The sequence below is a fragment of the Salmo salar genome, chromosome ssa03 (assembly GCF_905237065.1).
Source record: "Salmo salar chromosome ssa03, Ssal_v3.1, whole genome shotgun sequence".
NCBI classification, from domain to species: Eukaryota; Metazoa; Chordata; class Actinopteri; order Salmoniformes; family Salmonidae; genus Salmo; species Salmo salar.
The window spans coordinates 78,848,710-78,871,278 of NC_059444.1; the positions used below are offsets into that span (position 1 = coordinate 78,848,710).

The following is a 22,569-nucleotide window of genomic DNA, read 5'->3' on the forward strand; positions in this document are numbered from 1 at the left end:
CCTGAATTGGCTGAATTAAAATGGAATTAATCCTAACCCTAGTAGGTTGTGTTTTGCCTGATTGATCACTTACCTGTCAATCTAAATGTCTTCTGTAGATGCCAGCCTGAACTTGAAGGGGATTGGCCGAGCCCTTATCCCTGAAATTACGGTGGACATACAAGGGGAGAGCTCTGCTGGTCATGAGCCCGCCCCCTCTCCAACCCCACCCTCGGACCCTGAGATCCAATCAGAGAGCACCAGTCTGTGAAAGCGGGGAGGGATCACTCCAACTGACATCACCAAAAAAAAAAAACATTCTGCCTCTGCCCAATTGGCCAATATGCTAGCCATTCATCCAATCGCCGTAGTCAGAGTCAGCTCTGAGCCTCTACAGACTGGACCATACAAACTCCCTGTGCTCCATCAATCCAGTGAGCAATAATGTCTGCAACAAACAACCCCTAGCTAACATTACTCTCTACAACAATACAGGGACTAGACAACCTTCTCTTACTCCATAATCCACCCTCAACACCAACACCCTTCCATCCAGATCCATAAACCATCAACCCTGAACAGTATTGGAACTGGACCACCTTCAACCTGCTAAACATGATAGGAGGTTGGCCTGCAGCTAGAGATGCCACTGTAGCTTTCTATTGAATCACCCAAGCCTGTACTGGGACTGGAATATATATAACCACTGAACTCCAATGCTGACCCAGTACCTGGAAGCATCTGATGCAAATCTGAATATACTGTACTGTGACATTGAATTGGGGGTGGGAGGCTAAGCTTGTAAACCTAAAAGCTCAGAACTAGTATTTCTGTATTATGCAGCTTTCTTCCCTGTGGTGCATTGTATGGTGGTTGTAGGAATGTTTTTTGAATGGAAATTGCTCATTGTATACATGTCCTCAATGCATTACCTAAGCTTGTCTACAAAACTGCAATTTTGCCCCATTTGAGAACTTTCTTTAAGGGTTTTTAATGGGCCAAATAATAGAAATGTAATACAGAAGTGCTATTGATGAGCAAATATACATGGTGAGCCCAAAGAATCCTATAAATTGCCATACTTGATTTGATGAGAGCTCTCAAGGACCAAAGATGCCAGTTGATTAATAAGTACGTTTGGTGAGTGTGCTGCTTTGTGTTTCTAATATAAATGTTTTAATAAATAGTTGCCAAGGACCAAATAAGTACCAGTGAGGAGTGCAATTTAAGTAACTGAATTCGTTTCATACTGTGCCTTCTCCACCCCCAATATCCACCCTGTTTCATCTGTTGTTGTTTTTAACCTGTCTTACCTCAATATACTATAGGACCGTGTTTTATTCAACCCCAATCTAACCATGTGATACATTGTTATTGAACAGAGCTGAATTAAAAAAAACAGTCACCCCTGACAAAAATGTGTATACCAATCACAGATTTCCCCTTTAAAAGAAAAGTTCTATAAGAAAAGGGATGGATTGGACATTCCCTGCCACAGATTTCCCCTTTAAAAGAAAAGTTCTATAAGAAAAGGGATGGATTGGACATTCCCTGCCACAGATTTCCCCTTTAAAAGAAAAGTTCTATAAGAAAAGGGATGGATTGGACATTCCCTGCCACAGATTTCCCCTTTAAAAGAAAAGTTCTATAAGAAAAGGGATGGATTGGACATTCCCTGCCACAGATTTCCCCTTTAAAAGAAAAGTTCTATAAGAAAAGGGATGGATTGGACATTCCCTGCCACAGATTTCCCCTTTAAAAGAAAAGTTCTATAAGAAAAGGGATGGATTGGACATTCCCTGCCACAGATTTCCCCTTTAAAAGAAAAGTTCTATAAGAAAAGGGATGGATTGGACATTCCCTGCCACAGATTTCCCCTTTAAAAGAAAAGTTCTATAAGAAAAGGGATGGATTGGACATTCCCTGCCACAGATTTCCCCTTTAAAAGAAAAGTTCTATAAGAAAAGGGATGGATTGGACATTCCCTGCCACAGATTTTTTATTTGAGAAATGATTTGTTTTGCTAACCGTTTTGATTTAATTTAGCTCAGGAAATAGACAAGCAACAACCCAATATCCCAGATGTTATTTTATGATTACTATTCAAATTAAGGATATTATGTTGACAATCTTTAGTGGGTAACCTGGCTTCTCACTCTGCTTTTGATTATTGCCTTTTTTTCCACTACATTGCACGTTTTGAATATGATTTGCGTTGGTTTTTTTCTCTGCCCGTGTCTTTTCAACCTGAAAATGAACAAAGATTTTCGATAATGAGTGAATGGATCCTCCACTGTTTGTTCATATTAAAGGAAAATAGTTTTGGGTATTATTACTCCAAATAAAGAAAACATGAATTAAAACAGTAATATTCCGTGTTTATTCATGTCAGCTGAAAACTGAATTTATACTGTATATTCTAATCTAATGGAATGTATACTATTACTAAGAACTATAATACATGTAGCATATTGAGAGGCATCATGCCCATTAAAACCATACATTACTGCCATATAGTAAGGATACAAATTGGCTGAAAGGAACTGGCATAAATAGAAAAATATACCTGTTTCATCTGAGGTCAAAAATGTTGACAGTTGCGCCATACAGGTTGCAAAATAAATGGGAGGAGATTTTTGATGTACCAATTCCATGGCATAGGATTTATGAACTGATACAAAATACTACACTTGATTCAACACTTAGTTTTTCAATTTAAATTACTATATACAATTCTTGCCACCAACAGAATGCCATATATATGGGGCATACCACAATCTCAGCTCTGTAGATTTTGCTGCGAAGAGACAGAATCAATAGATCATTTATTCTGGTATTGCCCATATGTAGGTTGTTTCTGGTCACAGGTTCAGGAATAGTTTAAAAAAAAATCCACTTCACAACATGCACTTAAAATGAACCTTACAAATAGCAGTGTTGTGCGATTTGTTAAGCCATAGTCAGTCAAATAATACTCGCAGGAAAGGTTTTCATCTTTAGCTCACAATCTGTGCATAATATACGATTAGAAAGATTCAACAATTTTGAAATAAATCACAGAACAATTGAAAAATATATGGCACATGGAAACCAAATGAGAATGGTTTATGGTGATAGGTGGGATGGGCTGAGAGTGGCTGAGGGTTGGGATTAAAGAGTTTGTTTGGTAATGTATTATTGTTATGTGACTTCTTTATATAAAAAGTACCATTTATGTCAAATGTAGATGTGAAATGTATGTATATGTAGCAAAAAAAAGCTGTAAAAAAATGAAGAAAATTGTTCTCTGAAGAGGGGTTAAAAAAACAACGATACATTGCTATTATACATTAATAAATAACAGCCTTTGCTGTGACACTTCAGTAGCACTCCTATGATGCTGCAGCAATGGCCAAGCACCACCTGTCCCTGCCAATATCATTGGCTGTTGAGAATTCCTCACTAGGCCCAGTAGCCAATGATAAAGACGGCGATGGAGAGGCAGATGATGAGGTTGGCGTCGACCACGTGGCTAAGGCATGGGTCCTCTTCCAGAGAGCTAGCGGGGTCGAGAAGAAGAGGGGGTTGTGGGGCGCTGTCACCCTCCTTCTGCCGCTCCATCCCACACAGCCAGTAGAGGGCGGCCTTCAGCCTGGACTGGCTCCTCACACTGGCTTCTGAGGAGACTGGGGAGAGAGAAGTGTGGGTATATGCGTATGAGCAGTATTTGACTTGGACTGGAAGTTTTGAGTTCTGGCATGTTATAGAATATTGCTGGCTTAAAAATATTCCTGCACCTAAATATAAACAGTACTGGCACCCAAAATGAGTGCTGGCACCTATTTCAGTCCACTTCAAGCACTGTGATTGTGAGTATTGTATGAATCATGGACCTTAGTATTGTTGAAGCAACTTACCAGTGTTAACCTACTGCTACCTAAAAAGGGACAACACTACCCACCTTTCCTCTGAAGGTGTGTCTCTCCGTTAGCCTTCTCTTTCTCTCTGTCTTCCATCTCCTGCTCTGCACTCTCGGTCTCTGTAGCACTAGTCACAGTCTCTACTGTCTCTAAAGCTCCACTGCTCTTCTCCACCTTATCAAATCTGGTGAACCAGGTGAGGCGGCTGATCTGTTCCGTAGCAGCAACAACACAAACACAGCAACGGTTAGTGATAGGCCAACAGTAACAGGCCATATCGTGCTCACATTTAGAACTGTCTCCTATCTCAAGTTTATATTTGATTTAGACAGTACTGTAGATGCAAATTCTTAATTTATCACAGTGTCGTTGAAATCAATAGGTTGATTTGTTCAAATACACAATTGCCATCACAATCAAGATACTGTATTTGAGCTCTGGTTTAGTAGCACTCCCCAGCCTCCCCTCACCTGCTCTGGGCTGGGTTTCTCCGTGGCCAGGCTGACCCCCACCACCACCACCAGGGTGAGCAGAGACAGCATGGTGGAGAAGTAGAGGTAGTGGACATGTTTCACCACATCAGGCCTGCTGTCCTCCTGGTAACACAGTGGTGAGGGATAGATAAAGTCTAGGGCCATCCTCACACCGCCCACCAGTAGGCCCAGGAACAGGCCCCAGAAAGCCCCCTGCAGAACACAAAGGAGGGACATTTCATCTCTACATCATCTTTCAATACATCTGATTGGTACTGCAATCCGACTTTTACTGCAATCTGATTTCAAATTGAGTAGCATTTCATTCCTGTAGGTGAAAAACCAAGGACAGCCTATTTTCAGTTGCAAACACTTACCGTCACTACAGACACCTTCACTTCACACACCTTCACTTCACACACATTCACTACACACACCTTCACTACACACACCTTCACTACACATACAGTACCAAAAGTTTGGACACACCTACTCATTCCAGGGTCTTTCTTTCTTTGTACTATTTTTGACATTGTAGAATAATAGTGAAGACATCCAAACTATGAAATAACACATATTGAATCGTGTAGTAACCAAAAAAGTGTTAAACAAGTCAAAATATATTTTATATTTGAGATTCTTCAAAGTAGCCACCCTTTGCCTTGATGACAGCTTTGCACACTCTTGGCATTCTCTCAATCAGCTTCATGAGATAGTCACCTGGAATGGATTTCAATTAACAGGTGTGCCTTGTTAAAAGTTAATTTGTGGAATTTCTTTCCTTAATGCATTTGAGCCAATCAGTTGTGTTGTGACAAGGTAGGGGTGGTATACGGAAGACAACCCTATTTGGTAAAAGACCAAGTCCATATTATGGCAAGAACAGCTCAAATAAGCAAAGAGAAAAGACAGTCCATCATTACTTTAAGACACAAAGGTCAGTCAATACGGAACTGTGCAGTCGCAAAAACCATCAAGCGCTATGATGAAACTGGCTCTCATGAGGACCGCCACAGGAATGGAAGACCCAGAGTTACCTCTAATGCAGAGGATAAGTTCATTAGTTACCAGCCTCAGAAATTGCAGCCCAAACAAATGCTTTACAGAGTTCAAGTAACAGACACATCTCAACATCAACTGTTCAGAGGAGACTACGTGAATCAGGCCTTCATGGTCAGATTGCTGCAAAGAAACCACTACTAAAGGACACCAATAAGAAGAAGAGACTTGCTTGGGCCAAGAAACACGAGCAATGGACGTTAGACCCATGGAAATGTGTCCTTTGGTTTGAGTCTAAATGTTAAATTTTTGGTTCCAACCACAGTGACTTTGTGAGACGAAGAGTAGGTGAACGGATGCTCTCTGCATGTGTGGTTCCCATTGCGAAGCATGGAGGAGGAGGTGTGATGGTGTGGGGGTGCTTTGCTGGTGACACTCTCAGTGATTTACTTAGAATTCAAGGCACACTTGACCAGCATGGCTACCACAGCATTCTGCAGCGATACGCCATCCCATCTGGTTTGCGCTTAGTGGGACAATAATTTGTTTTTCAACAGGACAATGACCCAACACACCTCCAGGCTGTGTAAAGGCTATTTGACCAAGAAGGAGCGTGATGGCATGCTGCATCAGATGACCTGGCCTCAACCATCACCAGACCTCCACCCAATTGATATGGTTTGGGAAGATTTGGACCCAAGCAGCCAACAAGTGCTCCGCATATGTGGGAATCTCAAATATAAAATAGATTTTGATTTGTTTAACACTTTTTTGGTTACTACATGATTCCAGATGTGTTAGAAATAAAGAAAAACCCTTGAATGAGTAGCTAAGTCCAAACTTTTGACTAGTGCTGTACCTTCACTACAGACATTTTCACTGCACACACCTTCACTACAGACACCTTCCCTACAGACACCTTCAGTTCACACAATTTCACTACACACACCTACATACTTTCACTACACGTACCTTCACTACAGACACCTTCACTGCACATACCTTCACTACACACATTTCCACTACACAAAACGTCACTACAGACAGATTCACTACACATACTTTCACTACACACACCTTCACAACACAATTTCACTACACACACGTTCACTACACATACTTTCACTACATATACCTTCACTACACATACCTTCACTACACACATTTTCACCACACCTTCACTACACATACCTTCATTACACAGACCATCACTGCACATACTTTCACTACATATACCTTCACTACACACATTTTCACTACACATACTTTCACTACACAAATTTTCACCACACCTTCACTACACATACCTTCACTAGACATATCATCACTGCACATACTTTCACTGCACATACTTTCACTACAAATACCTTCGCTACACGCATTTTCACCACAGACACCTTCACTACAAACCTTCACTATAGATACTTTCACTACAGACACCTTCACTACACTACAGACACCTTCACTACAGCCACCTTCACTACCTCACATACTGTACTCTGTATTTACACTTTCTACCTCTGTCTCTACCCCGTCTCTCTCTCTCTCTCCCGCTCTCTCTCTCCCCAACACACACACACACAAGCACACCTTCTCATTGGTCCTCTTCCAGAAGCATCCAGTCAGGAAGACGATGGAAACAGGAGGCTGGAGGTAGGTACTGATGGACTGGATGTAGATAAACAGCTGTCCTCCCTGACTGGCCTGGACCACAGGGATCCACAGCACTGACACCACCACCAGAACCAGCACAAACATCCTGAGGAGGATAGTGTATGTGTACCTTCCCACGAGCATGAGTATGTGTATGCATGAGTATGAGTGTATGTGTACCTTCCCACGAGCATGAGTTCCCACTCGGTTGCGCGGGGCCGGACATGCCTCCACAGGTCCATGGTGAAGATGGTGCTGGAGCTGTTGAAGATGGAGGTGAGGGAGGACATGAGAGCAGCAATCATCACCGCCATCATCAGACCACGCAGACCTGGAGAGAGAGAGAGAGACAGGAGTATGGAGAGTACACAGAAAGAGAGAGACAGGAGTATGGAGAGTACACACAGAGAGAGAGAGACAGGAGTATGGAGAGTACACAGAGAGAGAGACAGGAGTATGGAGAGTACACAGAGAGAGAGACAGGAGTATGGAGAGTACACAGAGAGAGAGACAGGAGTATGGAGAGTACACAGAGAGAGAGACAGGAGTATGGGGAGTACACAGAGAGAGAGAGTATGGAGAGTACACAGAGAGAGACAGGAGTATGGAGAGTACACAGAGAGGGAGACAGGAGTATGGAGAGTACACAGAGAGGGAGACAGGAGTATGGAGAGTACACAGAGAGAGAGACAGGAGTATGGAGAGTACACAGAGAGAGAGAGACAGGAGTATGGAGAGTACACAGAGAGAGAGAGACAGGAGTATGGAGAGTACACGAGAGAGAGAGACAGGAGTATGGAGAGTACACAGAGAGAGAGACAGGAGTATGGAGAGTACACAGAGAGAGAGACAGGAGTATGGAGAGTACACAGAGAGAGAGACAGGAGTATGGGGAGTACACAGAGAGAGAGAGAGACAGAAGTATGGAGAGTACACAGACAGAGAGAGACATGAGTATGGAGAGTACACAGAGAGAGAGAGACAGGAGTATGGAGAGTACACAGAGAGACAGGAGTATGGAGAGTACACAGAGAGAGAGAGACAGGAATATGGAGAGTACACAGAGAGAGAGAGACAGGAATATGGAGAGTACACAGAGAGAGACAGGAGTATGGAGAGTACACAGAGAGAGACATGAGTATGGAGAGAACACATAGAGAGAGACATGAGTATGGAGAGTACACAGAGAGAGACATGAGTATGGAGAGTACACAGAGAGAGACAGGAGTATGGAGAGTACACAGAGAGAGAAGGGTATGGAGAGTACACAGAGAGAGTGAGACAGGAGTATGGAGAGTACACAGAGAGAGTGAGAAAACGGGAAAGAGAATAAAAGAGGGAGAATGTGCATGTGTGTATGACATTTGAATTACATTTTATTTTCGTCAATTGGCAACCCATCCCTTATGGGATTAATTGACACAAACAAATATTACAATAATTAACTGATAATTCTCCTTCCAGTGTTCTCTGCAGTGCACATCGCATGAAGTGTGTATGTGTATATTTGAGAGACAGAAGCCCTGTTTATACCTGCCTCTAACATGCATCCTTCAACCTGATCTTGTCCTGATATTGTTTGTTTACACTTAGAAGATCTGAATACAATCAGATCTCAATGCATCTTTTAATCAGGCTGTGTCACAACCGGCCTTGACCGGGAGTCCAATAGGGCGGTGTACAATTGGCCAGCGTCGTTAGGGGAGGGTTTGGGGGCTTTACTTAGTTCATTGCACTCTAGCGACTCCTTGTGGCAGGCCGGGCGCCTGCAGGCTGACCTCGGTCTTCAGTTGAACGGTATTTCCTCCAACACATTGGTGCGGCTGGCTTCTGGGTTAAGCTGGCAGGTGTTAAGGAGCGTGGTTTGGCAGGTCATGTTTAGGAGGACACACGACTCGACCTTCACCTCTCCGGAGCCCCAAGGGGAGCTGAAGCGATGAGACAAGATCGTAAAAAACAAAGAACCAGGTCTAGAGAGTAAAAGAAACGCACAGCAGGTTGTGGTAAACCGTGGGGTGTTGGGTTGAGCGTGCAGAGATTGACACAGAGACAGGGAGGCTTTAGTCCACAAAAACAACTTTACTAAGACAGAAAATAAATATAACAAAGAAAATCACTTAGGTTTGGCTCAGTCCTTCTTCTCTACTTTTGCTTGGTGTCGGTCTCTCCCCGTTCTCTCCCGCGGTGTGCCACCGTGCTCCTTTTATTTCGCCTCCACGGCTGGTTGGCACTTTCCTCTAATTACCTCCACTTAGAGCTGTCTGTGTCGGGGTGCCCAGCTCCCGTATTCCCAGCAGAGGGAGCCAACGTCGCCTCACGTACCTCCCCTCTATTACCATCCCCTGGGGTAAACCTCCTGGGATACCACAAGGTGTTTGTGTGTACAGGAAGTGAGAAAGACAGATAGAAAGAGATATACAAAATGTTACAGAGAGAAGAAGACTTCCTCACCTGAGGGCAGTAGCTTCATGACCAGTTTGGCGTAGGCGATGTCTGAACAGCCCACTGGGTTTCCACACACCTCAGTACACACCTCAGGGTCACCACACGCCACCTCGTCTAGACGCAACAACAACAACGCTGCTGTAAATATACTATCTCTCCTTTGTTTGATAGTGGTATCAGCAGGTTTTACCTAGGTACAGTATCCTCTCTAGAGTTACTACCAAAGCGTTGCACTTAGGACATTGTACCTGGGTAGAGTATTCTGCTGATCATGCCGGGCAGGACCATCATGAAGAAGGGCAGGATCTTGAGGTAGGCAGCCAGCAGGGAGCCTCCTTTAGCATGGAGCAGGTTCTTAGCAGCCAGGGAGCGCTGCACTATCACCTGGATACAACACAACACAGAATCAATGACTGGAACTGTTGACAGAGCAGCTGAATGTGCCTCCCAAGTGTATAGAGCACTTAAACAATCCATCTGCTTTATTATTAAGGTGTATCAAAACTCTCCTGCCAGTGATGCAACAATGCCAATATGGTGATTTACAGTTAAAGTTAGATGGTGTTCTCAGTGGCGGTTCTAGACCATTTCAACTGGGATGGCCAAGCTGGGGCCAGTTGTACTGTTAGAGGGGCATTAGACGTTATTGTTGTCATATCGTTTTCTTCACTGCATTGCAGGCATTAGCAGGCAAAAGACCATGTTCATAATCATCATCGTTGCCACTGTCTAATAACGGATGTAAAAAAGAACGATAGCAAAAATTAGTTATGTAAAAATGATTTCATACTCCACATTTAAGGGGGGCCACAAGGGGGTTCAAAATTGTTGTCACAGGGGCACTGCCCCCCCCCCCCCCCCAGAACCGCTAGTGGTGTGTTCTAAAGCCTAGTGTTTCCATTCCCCTTTAAGGTGTATCAATTCTGATACCTCAGATCTTGTCCTCATGGCCATCTAGTGACTGTCCCTGAGCAGTGTCACTGTTACCTGGTCTGAGCACCAGTACCACATGGAGGGTATGGACATGCCCAGGAGGATGCCCGGCCAGGGCAGGTCAGAGGTCACGGGGTCACGGAACAGGTGGAAGGCGTCGTCCCGGGGGATGCCACATGTGGTGTTGGGGTCGCGGACCGAGGGGATGGCCGTAGCATACCCCTCTAGGAGGGCGTTCCAGCCCCCCACCTCAGCGAAACCTCCACAGGAGTAGGACAGAGTTAGACAGTTAGTCAAACTGTACTGCACTGCCCTGTACTGTACTGCACTGCACTGCCCTGTACTGTACTGTACTGCCCTGTATTGTACTGTACTGCCCTGTACTGTACTGCCCTGTATTGTGCTGCACTGCACTGCACTGCCCTGTATTGTACTGTACTGCCCTGTACTGTACTGCACTGCCCTGTACTGTACTGTACTGCACTGTACTGCCCTGTATTGTACTGCACTGCACTGCACTGCCCTGTATTGTACTGTACTGCCCTGTACTCTACTGCACTGTACTGCCCTGTATTGTACTGCACTGCACTGCACTGCCCTGTATTGTACTGTACTGCCCTGTACTGTACTGCACTGCACTGCCCTGTACTGTACTGTACTGCCCTGTATTGTACTGTACTGCACTGTACTGCCCTGTATTGTACTGCACTGCACTACACTGCACTGCCCTGTATTGTACTGCACTGTACTGTACTATACAGAGTGTAAACTATACAGAGAGTGAAAAACATGAAAATCTAGAACTGCCGAAATGTAAAATCTAGTTTAAAAGTTTTCCTGATTAAAGACAAAGTATTTATGTTTGAATCATACACTGAGTGTACAAAACATTACGAACATGGATGGCCGTAGCATACCCCTCTAGGAGGGCGTTCCAGCCCCCCACCTCAGCGAAACCTCCACAGGAGTAGGACAGAGTTAGACAGTTAGTCAAACTGTACTGCACTGCCCTGTACTGTACTGTACTGCACTGTACTGCCCTGTATTGTACTGCACTGCACTGCACTGCCCTGTATTGTACTGTACTGCCCTGTACTCTACTGCACTGTACTGCCCTGTATTGTACTGCACTGCACTGCACTGCCCTGTATTGTACTGTACTGCCCTGTACTGTACTGTACTGCACTGCACTGCCCTGTACTGTACTGCACTGCACTGCCCTGTACTGTACTGTACTGCCCTGTATTGTACTGTACTGCACTGTACTGCCCTGTATTGTACTGCACTGCACTACACTGCACTGCCCTGTATTGTACTGCACTGTACTGTACTATACAGAGTGTAAACTATACAGAGAGTGAAAAACATGAAAATCTAGAACTGCCGAAATGTAAAATCTAGTTTAAAAGTTTTCCTGATTAAAGACAAAGTATTTATGTTTGAATCATACACTGAGTGTACAAAACATTACGAACACCTGCTCTTTCCATGACATAGTCTGACCAGGTGGAAGCTATGATCCCTTATTGATGGCACTTATTGATGGCACAATCCACTTCCATCAGTGTAGATGGTAGTAGGTGTCAGGCGCACTGGTTTGTGTCAAGAACTGCAACGCTGCTGGGTTTTTCATGCTCAACAGTTTACTATGTGTATCAAGAATGGTCCACCACCTAAAGGACATCCAGACAACTTGACACAACTTTGGGAAGCATTGGAGTCAACATGGGGCAGCATCCCTGTGGAACGCTTTCGACACCTTGTAGAGTCCATGCCCTGATGAATTGAGGCTGATCTGAGGCAACTCAATATTAGGAAGGTGTTCCTAATGTTTGGTATACTTAGTGTATACAGTAGCCACGGATCAACACAGCACCGGTATTGACCACTGTAAGAGTAGAAGACTTACTGAAGCCCATGAGGGTGAGTGCTCCTATCAACATGATGCCAGTCTGGGCAGCGTCTGTGTAGATGACTGCAGCCAGACCACCTGAAACAACACAGCACAACACTGAACCAGTACTGAACATACATACTCTGTCACAGACAAACAAAGTCTTTTCCATAGACCTAATACTTTGATACTTCAATTAGGGTCGTTTGGTTGTTGTATTTGGCTGTATGTTTGAACTGGTAAACTTTAGGAAACAAAATCTGATTGTTTTGGAAGAGAGTGAAAGAGAGAAAGGGACATAGAGAGAGAAAGAGAGTGTGAGAGAGTGAGAGTGAGAAAGAGAGAAAGAGTGAGAGAGACAGAGAGAGAGTGAGTGAGAGATAGAGAGTGAGAGAGACAGAGAGAGTGAGAGACAGAGAGCGAGAGAGAGAAAGAGAGAGAAAGTGAGAGAGAGAGAGAGAGAGAGAGAGAGAGAGAAAGAGTGAGAGAGACAGAGAGAGTGAGAGACAGACAGAGAGAGAACGAGTGAGAGAGACAGAGAGAGAAAGTGAGAGAGAGAAAGTGAGAGAGAGAGTGAGAGACAGAGAGAGAGAAAGAGTGAGAGAGACAGAGAGAGTGAGAGACAGAGACAGAGAGAGAAAGAGTGATAGAGACAGAGAGAGAAAGTGAGAGAGAGAAAGTGAGAGAGAGAGAGAGAGAGAGAGAGAGACAGAGAGAGAGAGAGACAGAGAGAGAGAAATAGTGAGAGAGACAGAGAGAGAAAGTGAGAGAGAGACAGAGAGAGTGAGTGAGAGACAGAGAGAGAGAAAGAGTGAGAGAGACAGAGAGAGAGAGTGAGAGACAGAGACAGTGTCTGACAGACCAATCAACCTGCACATGTACTCTACTATATGGCTATTGTTATTGTTGAATGTATGGTTATTTTGACCCTTGGTTATTGTTGTTACTGTTGTCCCGTTGACAATTTTTGATTCTCATTTTTTATTTATTTTTATATTGTAAATATCCAAAATAAGCTTTGGCAATATGTATATTGTTACGTCATGCCAATAAAGCGAATTGAATTGAATTGAATTGACAGAGACAGAGAGAGAGAAAGAGTGAGCGAGACAGAGAGAGTGAGAGACAGAGAGAGAGAAAGAGTGAGAGAGACAGAGAGAGAAAGTGAGAGAGAGAAAGTGAGAGAGAGACAGAGAGAGTGAGTGAGAGACAGAGAGAGAGAGAAAGAGTGAGAGAGACAGAGAAAGTGAGAGAGAGACAGAGAGAGTGAGTGAGAGACAGAGAGAGAGAGAAAGAGTGAGAGAGACAGAGACAGAGAGAGAAAGAGTGAGAAAGTGAGAGAGAGACAGGGAGTATAGCAGGGTACCTGCTACAGTGTAGAGAGCAGTGATGAGCAGAAGCACCACCACAGCTACATAGATGTTCCACTGCAGGGCCTGTTGAATAAACACTGCCCCAGCATACATATCCACCTGCACACACACACACACACACACACACACACACACACACACACACACACACACACACACACACACACACACACACACACACACACACACACACACACACACACACACACACACACACACACACACACACACACACACACACACACACACACACACACACACACACACACACACACACACACACAGCAGCGGAGCAGGCGGTCTCAATTCATTCAATAAATTCACGTCCAAACCAATGTTGTATTGAGAAAGTAAATAGCTGATGAGATAGATAGAAGTGTTTTGACTTTACTTACCGATATCTTTGTGAAGATGTAAATGAATAAATACAAAATAGCTATGAATAATTGTATTCTCTTCCCCCCGAATCGCTTCTGCAAGTATTCAGGCATAGTTGTCACCTGCATGTTAAAGGGATACAGACAGAACATGAATGATTGAACAAGTTATCACTACTGTGATCTAAATTATCTCAGTACACAGAGAGGGAAGTGTTGTGTCACAGTACACAGAGAGGGAAGTGTTGTGTCTCAGTAAACAGAGAGGGAAGTGTTGTGTCTCAGTAAACAGAGAGGGAAGTGTTGTGTCTCAGTAAACAGAGAGGAAAGTGTTGTGTCTCAGTAAACAGAGAGGAAAGTGTTGTGTCACAGTACACAGAGAGGGAAGTGTTGTGTCTCAGTACACAGAGAGGGAAGTGTTCTTTCTCAGTACACAGAGAGGGAAGTGTTGTGTCTCAGTACACAGAGAGGGAAGTGTTGTGTCACAGTAGACAGAGAGGGAAGTGTTGTGTCTCGGTACACATAGAGGAAAGTGGTGTGTCTCAGTACACAGAGAGGGAAGTGTTGTGTCTCAGTAAACAGAGAGGGAAGTGTTGTGTCTCAGTAAACAGAGAGGAAAGTGTTGTGTCTCAGTAAACAGAGAGGGAAAGTGTTGTGTCTCAGTACACAGAGAGGGAAGTGTTGTGTCTCAGTAAACAGAGAGGGAAGTGTTGTGTCTCAGTAAACAGAGAGGTAAGTGTTGTGTCTCAGTACACAGAGAGGAAAGTGTTGTGTCTCACAGAGAGGAAAGTGGTGTGTCTCAGTACACAGAGAGGAAAGTGTTGTGTCTCAGTACACAGAGAGGAAAGTGAGGCACCAATCTGGTGTAATAAGTAATATAGGCACAATACTTTTGGGGGATATTCAAGAAAAACTCCTCGCCTGTAATGAGGTATTTGAGCGCAGAAATGCTTGGCTTGATGTTGCATAGAATTTCAGTAGGCCTACATGTGGGTTTGTGATATTTCAGTAGTACAGACAGTGGACTGTAGTACAGACAGGTGTGTGTTGACCTCTCACCCCAGAAGCGATGTAGATGGGTAGGAAAAGCCAACCCAAGAGCAGCACCATCAGCATCCCCTGCCAACCAGAGACATCGATACTTGTAAGTGATTTATGCAAAACTGTAACGACTCCTGCCGAGGGTGACTCCTCTCCCTGTTCGGGTGGCGCTCGGCGGTCGTCGTCACCGGCCTACTAGCTGCCACCGATCCCTTTTTCCCTTTTCTGTTGGTTTTGTCTTAATTGTTTGCACCTGTGTATGATTAGTGTTTAGTGGAGTATTTAAGCCCGTTTCCCCACCTGTTCTGTGTGCGGGCTTACTTTCTGTTGTCGAATGTTGTCTATGCAGTGGTACGTGTTATTGGATCATTGTGTTTGTTGGATCACACCCAGTTGTGTTTTCGTGGGTGTACTTTTCTGTTACGGTGCAATTCATTAAAAGCCCGTTAGCAACTACTCCTGTTTCCTGCGCCTGACTCCACACCCACTACTGCAGACGTTACAAAAACTTAGTATAAAAAAGTCATATTTTTAAGTTTGCATTAAACCATATGCCATATTAAAATCATGTACAGATGTAGGGTCTTAATTAATCCTGTAGCAACAGGAAATGTGAATTATTGTATGGACTGTAATTAATGAACATTTATGTAGGGGTTGATACATTTTTCGTGATGGAAAAATCAAGTCTGAAATTTCTAAGTGGAAACTACAAACTTCAGAAGCCTTTTTAAACCGAAATTGCCTGCATTGCAGGAACGTTCTCCTGAAACAGGGTGAGAAAATTAAGATCCTGCATCTGTAATAGAGATCCACCACATTTTATGCCCAGTTTATAATGAATTATAATGTTGAAATGTATAGTCTTACGTTCCACTCATATGCCACAGCACTGATGCCCGCTGCCGCTCCTGAGCCTGCCAGGCCCATGAAGTGGCCGCTACCCACATTACTGGCAAACAGAGAGGTGCCCACCTGCAGAGAGAGAGTGTAAGAGAGATAAAGAGAGAGGGAATGAGTGAGTGACAATACAACTATGTCTGACTTTAAGCCAACCCCATTGTAAAGTATTCATATCTCCCCACATAAAATCTCAGTTTCACCCCAATAACATTACAAGGACTGCTTTGTTTCACCATCTGGTTTGGTCCTGGACTATTCAGAACAAGAAGAATAAATCAACAATGTTTCCTCTTGGCATCAAACATCTGGAATCCATTCAACATACTGAGTAGATGCCATTTGTGTGTAGTTTCCATAGCAACGTCTCTGTTTCTTTTCACTCACCGGCCACCAGGACATGCTCTTTCCTGCCAGGAAGTATCCATCCACCGTGCTCCGCTTGGTTTTCCACATGGACTGGAAGGGAAGGACTGACTGTTACACGGATTCTCTATTCAGACTTCAATGTGTGCTGAAGGAGTGTGCTGAAGGAGTGTGCTGAAGTAGTGTGCTGAATTAGTGTGCTGAAGGAGTGTGCTGAATTAGTGTTCTGAAGGAGTGTGCTGAATTAGTGTTCTGAGGGAGTGTGCTGAACGAGTGTGCTGAAGGAGTGTGCTGAATTAGTGTGTTGAAGGAGTAAAGGAGAGTGCTGAAGAAGTGTGCTGAAGGAGTGTGCTGAATTAGTGTGCTGAAGGAGTAAAGGAGAGTGCTGAAGGAGTGTGCTGAAGGAGTAAAGGAGAGTGCTGAAGAAGTGTGCTGAAGTAGAACAACTCTACTTTGAGATTCAGATGGAAGAATATACTGTAGAGCAACAACCAAACAAATCCCATTAGAGCACATGACATGTTTCCGTCAATCTCACCAGAGCTACTGATGTGTCGGGAATAAATCAAGTAATTTAGAAATGGAATCCTATTCCCTATATAGTGCACTACTTTTGTCCAGCTACATAGAAATAGGGTTCCATTTCGGATGCCATTAGGGTGCCTTTTCCCAAGTTTGCTCCTACTTACCCAGAGGCCCACAGCCAGTACAAGGAGGAAGTAGACAACGAGCACCACAATGTCTACAGTGACCAGGGTGGGTACATCTAAACCTGGGGATTGGGAGGGGGGCACGCTGGTCCCCTGGGTGGTAGCCATACTTGGGTCAAAGATCACTGGAATTCTCAGGGAGTGATTGCGTCTCCTGCAGGTGAGGGAAATGTAGTCATTGTTGGTTCTAATCACAATAGCGCCTCCAAACACTCCATTCACTAGATTAAGTTCACTTTATTGGTCAATTGCACACAAGGTCCAACCAAAATTTTACTTCCTCTTATTATATTGAAAGGTAGCCCACGATCTTGAACATCCTCTGCTTTTTCAGTCTTTTTTTTCCTGAACTGTAGACATACGTCCATATAACATTATGCACTTATAGACCGTGTCATTAAGATTTTTACTTTAACCACACCCTTTTTACCACATGGCTTTGAAAAGAGGCGCTTCCCTAATTTTTATTTGAAAGACACTCATACATACACAAACATACAGTGCATTCGGAAAGTATTCAGACCACTTCACCTTTTCCACATTTTGTTACGTTACAGCCTTATTCTAAAATGGATTAAATAAAAAACAATATTCACCTTCCAACAGGACAACGACCCTAAGCACACAGCCAAGACAACGCAGGACTGGCTTCAGGACAAGTCTCTGAATGTCCTTGAGTGGCCCAGCCAGAGCCTGGACTTGAATCAGATTGAACATCTCTGGCGAGACATGCAAATACCCAATTGAAAAGCGAAAAACAGGTTTTTAGAAATGTTGGCAAATGTATTAAAAATAAAAAACAGAATTACCTTATTGACATTAGTATTCAGACCCTTTGCTTTGAGACTCGAAATTGAGCTCAGGTGCATCCTGTTTACATTGATCATCTTTGAGATGTTTCTACAACTTGATTGGAGTACACCTGTGGTCAATTCAATTGATTGGATATGATTTGGAAAGATACACACCTGTCTTTAAAAGGTCCCACAGTTGACAGTGGATGTCAGAGCAAAAGCCACGCCATGAGGTCGAAGTAATTGTCCATAGAGCTCCTAGACAGGTGTCATGACGTTGGCCTCTTTGAGTACAGGGAGGACAGTTGACCCCCTCCCCCCTTTGCACCATCACCCAACCTACCTTCCCCCACCCAGGCCCTGTGTGAAAGGTTTGTAAAAACTCTAAGAGGAGAATCTCTTGCCACATGGCCCATAGAGAGACACAGGAAATTCTTCCAACTCACAGAATTGGGGAGCCAAGCGACATTTGTGTTCTGGAAAAGGTATGGAAGATTGGTGAAGAATCCAGCTACGAACTGGTCCGCTTGGTACAATTTTGTGATACTCAGAAGAGACAATATAGCCATATTACCATAAAATGGTTTATATAATAGCCTCAGTGATGAATATTGCATCCACATGGTTGTATAGAATGTATTAATAAGGATAAAGCTATTTGTAATACATTGAGATGCTATGTACTGATGTTAATGTGATAGAATTGGATTTCTGTACCAAGCTTAACTCAGTCATCGGCACGCCCCCAGGGACACAGACAGGACCAGGCGTCATTTGACAAGCATGTGACATGTTCACTATAAAACCATAGCCTGATCTACTTTCTTCAGACCCGGCCTCCACTCCATTGCGAGTTGGCCAATAGGTTTGACCATCCAAGTACTCTACTGAAAGTGAACTATACCACGTGGTTAACTTTTTGACTATCGATACCGACAGAATAAGAACAAGTCTTTGATATTAATTATTAGTCTGCAGCTAAGTAAATTATATCATTGAACGCGAAGACCAACGAAACATCCATTCTATGACGACATTAATGAAGGTCGCTTTGAAAGATCCATTCTAACCGAGAGAGAGAGAGAGAGAGAGAGAGAGAACTCTCCAATAGAACGACGCTCCAACAAGGATCCCGACGACACACTGAGCGTAAATATATATTGATTGCAATTGTTCCCGAATGAGTGAGCGTTCAATTGTCAATTGTTAATATTAATGAACTCTGTGTACCTCCTCAGCTGACCGTTTATGACCCATTGTCTAACAGACCAGCCATGCCTGTTTTAGCCCACATTACCCTACCAATTCTTTGTGATGATAATTACTGTTTGTATACTTTCTGTGAATTAATTAGTTTAGTAAATAAATGATTTTAAGACAATTGATGTATGGATGACTCTTAGTAAAGACTGGGTTCGTGCAGATACAACAATTTACGACGTTTGGAATGAGACTGGACGCGAGGTAAAATACACCATTTAAACCAGAAGATAATCGGCCTATACTATAATAGAATATAATATATAATGTTATAATATAGGAAAGCTATATTAGGAAAATTATAACTTTGTAATCTGAATATTTTCCCTGGTGCCCCGATCTCCTAGTTAATTACAATTAAACGATTAATCAGTTTAATCGCATGATAATAATTACAGGGAGTTAATTGATAAACATGTCTTCAGTTTAATGGTACCCCAAAGACACGACACAGGATTGTGTTGAGGCACAGATCTGGGGAAGGGTACCAAAAGATTTCTGCAGCACTGAATGTTCCCAAGAACACAGTGGCCTCCATCATTCTTAAATGGAAGAAGTTTGGAACCACCAAGACTCTTCCTAGAGCTGTCTGCCTGACCAAACTGAGCAATCGGGGGAGAAGGGCCTTGGTCAGGTGACCAAGAATCATAGCTTTCACCTGGATTCACCAAAAAGGACAACCATCTCTGCAGCACTCCACCAATCAGGCATTTATGGTAGTTAGATCTGTCACTACACTGACCACAGCTCTTCAGACTCTACAGTACTAGCCTTTTGCTCACAATTCCTCATAGCACTCTTATCAATGCAATAGAGACAACAATCTCACTGATGATCACACAGACATTTCCACTACTAAATCACTTGCATATCTCAGGTTGTTAAACTGTTGTTAGGTGGCCAGACAGAAGCCCCTCCTCAGTAAAAGGCACATGAGAGCCCGCTTAGAGTTTGCCAAAAGGCACCTAAAGGACTCTCAGACCATGAGAAGCAAGATTCTCTGGTCTGATGAAACCAAGATTGAACTCTTTGGCCTGAATGTCAAGCGTCACATCTGGATGAAACCTGGCACCATCCCTACGGTGAAGCATGGTGATGGCAGCATCATGCTGTGGGGATGTTTGTCAGTGGCAGAGACTGGGAGACTAGTCAGGATCGAGGGAAAGATGAACGGAGCAAAGTACAGAGAGATCCTTGATGAAAACCTGCTCCTGAGCGCTCAGGACCTCAGACTGGGTTGAAGGTTCACCTTCCAACAGGACAACGACCCTAAGCACACAGCCAAGACAACGCAGGACTGGCTTCAGGACAAGTCTCTGAATGTCCTTGAGTGGCCCAGCCAGAGCCTGGACTTGAATCAGATTGAACATCTCTGGCGAGACATGCAAATAGCTGTGCAGGGACACTCTCCATCCAACCTTACAGAGCTTGAGAGGATCTGCAGAGAAGAATGGGAGAAACTCCCCAAATACAGGTGTACCAAGATTGTAGCTTCATACCTGAGAAGACTCAAGGCTGTAATCGCTGCCAAAGGTGCTTCAACAAAATACTGAGTAAAGGGTCTGAATACTTATGTAAATGTAATATTTCAGTTTATTTTACTTTAGGATTTTGCCAAAAAATCTAAAAACCTTTTTTTTGCTTTGTCATTATGGGGTTTGTGTGTACATTGATGAGAAAAAACATCTATTTTAGAATAAGTCAAGGGGTCTAAATACTTTCAGAAAGCACTGTACACATACATATACAGGTTTTACACTATACTCACTGGACCCTGACCGGAGTTTATACACATATCCAGGTTTTACGCTATACTCACTGGACCCTGACCGGAGTTTATACACATATCCAGGTTTTACGCTATACTCACTGGACCCTGACCGGAGTTTATACACATATCCAGGTTTTACACTATACTCACTGGACCCTGACCGGAGTTTATACACATATCCAGGTTTTACGTTATACTCACTGGACCCTGACCGGAGTTTATACATTATCCTCATTCATAGTCTCAATTTGTCAGGGCATGGACTCTACAATGTGTTGAAAGCGTTCCACAGGGATGCTGTCCCATGTTGACTCCAATGCTTCCCACAGTTGTGTCAAGTTGTCTGGATGTCCTTTGGGTGGTGGACCATTCTTGATACACACGGGAAACTGTTGAGAGTAAAAAAGCCAGCAGTGTTGCAGTTCTTGACACAAGCCAGTGCTACTATACCTCATTCAAAGGCACTTCAATATTTTGTCTTGCCCATTCATTCTCTGAATGGCACACATACACAATCCATGTCTCAAGGCTTAAAAATCCTTCGTTAACCTGTCTCCTCCCCTTCATCTACACTGATTGAAGTGGATTAAACAAGTGACATCAATAAGGGATCATATCTTTGACCTGGATTCACCTGGTCAGTCTATGTCATGGAAAGAGCAGGTCAGTACAGGTGCATCAAAGCTGGGACCGAGGGACAGCTTCTATCTCAAGGCCATCAGACTGCTAAACAGCAATCACTAACTCAGAGAGGCTGCTGCCTACATGGAGAACCGATCCCTGGCCACTTTAACAAATGGATCACCAGTCACTTTAAACAATGCCGCTTTAAATAACGCCACTTTAATAATGTTTACATATCCTACATTACTCATATACTGTATTTTATACCATCTATTGCACCTTGCCTATGCCGCTTGGCCATCGCTCATCCATATATTTATACGTACTTACTCTCATTCACCCCTTTTAGATTTGTGTGTATTAGGTAGTTGTTGGGGAATTGTTAGATTACATGTTAGATATTGCTGCACTGTCGGAACCAGAAGCACAAGCATTTCGCTACACTTGCATTAACATCTGCTAACCATGTGTATGTGACAAATAAAATGAGATGTTTTTATTTTGTTCATGTTTTGTATAGTCAGTGTACGCTGAGAAGCTCCACGGTGTAAAGTGTTATCCAGAGACCAACTACTCTACAGTCCATGTTTTAGTTCCCTCACACCATTCATACAATATCCTCACACCAAACATTAACTCAAGGACAATAGTCACCTTGCATTTAAGTGTACTGAACCCTACAGTACTTACCTGTCAGCTTGTAGTCAGACTCAGGGTTTAATTCCAGTTGGCCGGTCCTGTGGCAGTTCACATGGTGTATGTTGTACATTCAGCCTCAAACACTTCTCACCTCAAGGAAAATTCCAGTGTTGTCATCTTTCTCTAGGTCTCCTTTCTGACCAAGGGATCAAACTCCACTGTCTACTTATATAAGACAACACTAGCTGGTTAAAATGTCAACGTTTTATTACCAGTGAAGTGAGGCGAAGGCTGTCTGTGTGCGCATCTACTGAACTAGTAAACATACTCATGTGCAGATAAGACACTCTTTGTTCTGCTAAATTATAAGATTAGTTAGATCTGTCACTACACTGACCACAGCTCTTCAGACTCTACAGTACTAGCCTTTTGCTCACAA

The 22,569-nt window shown here is 43.5% G+C and overlaps 2 protein-coding genes across 6 annotated transcripts in view; one reads left to right on the forward strand and one right to left on the reverse strand.

Annotated features, from left to right (window-relative positions):
* The window catches only part of LOC106606690 (rho GTPase-activating protein 17), a 59,560-nt gene extending 57,218 nt beyond the window's left edge, over positions 1-2,342 (forward strand). For 4 of the 5 annotated variants that reach the window (XM_045715527.1, XM_045715529.1, XM_045715528.1 and 1 more), the window contains one exon: positions 99-2,342. In XM_045715527.1, the coding sequence (XP_045571483.1) occupies positions 99-250 (152 nt within the window). In that variant the 3' untranslated portion in view covers positions 251-2,342. The remainder of the gene's footprint in view (positions 1-98) is intronic. The other variant, XM_045715530.1, reaches the window with a different exon arrangement.
* slc5a11 (solute carrier family 5 member 11) lies at positions 2,337-22,472 on the reverse strand. The gene is made up of 16 exons (XM_014203038.2): positions 22,182-22,472; positions 17,022-17,196; positions 16,354-16,425; positions 15,937-16,041; positions 15,085-15,144; positions 14,044-14,148; positions 13,642-13,747; positions 12,291-12,371; positions 10,436-10,641; positions 9,697-9,832; positions 9,455-9,562; positions 7,184-7,334; positions 6,941-7,109; positions 4,349-4,564; positions 3,920-4,088; positions 2,337-3,644 (listed from the first exon to the last, which is right to left on the reverse strand). The coding sequence occupies exons 2-16, from the start codon at positions 17,148-17,150 to the stop codon at positions 3,421-3,423; spliced, it is 2,037 nt and encodes a 678-aa protein (XP_014058513.1). The 5' UTR covers positions 17,151-17,196; positions 22,182-22,472; the 3' UTR covers positions 2,337-3,420.
* Between the last annotated feature and the right edge of the window lie 97 nt (positions 22,473-22,569).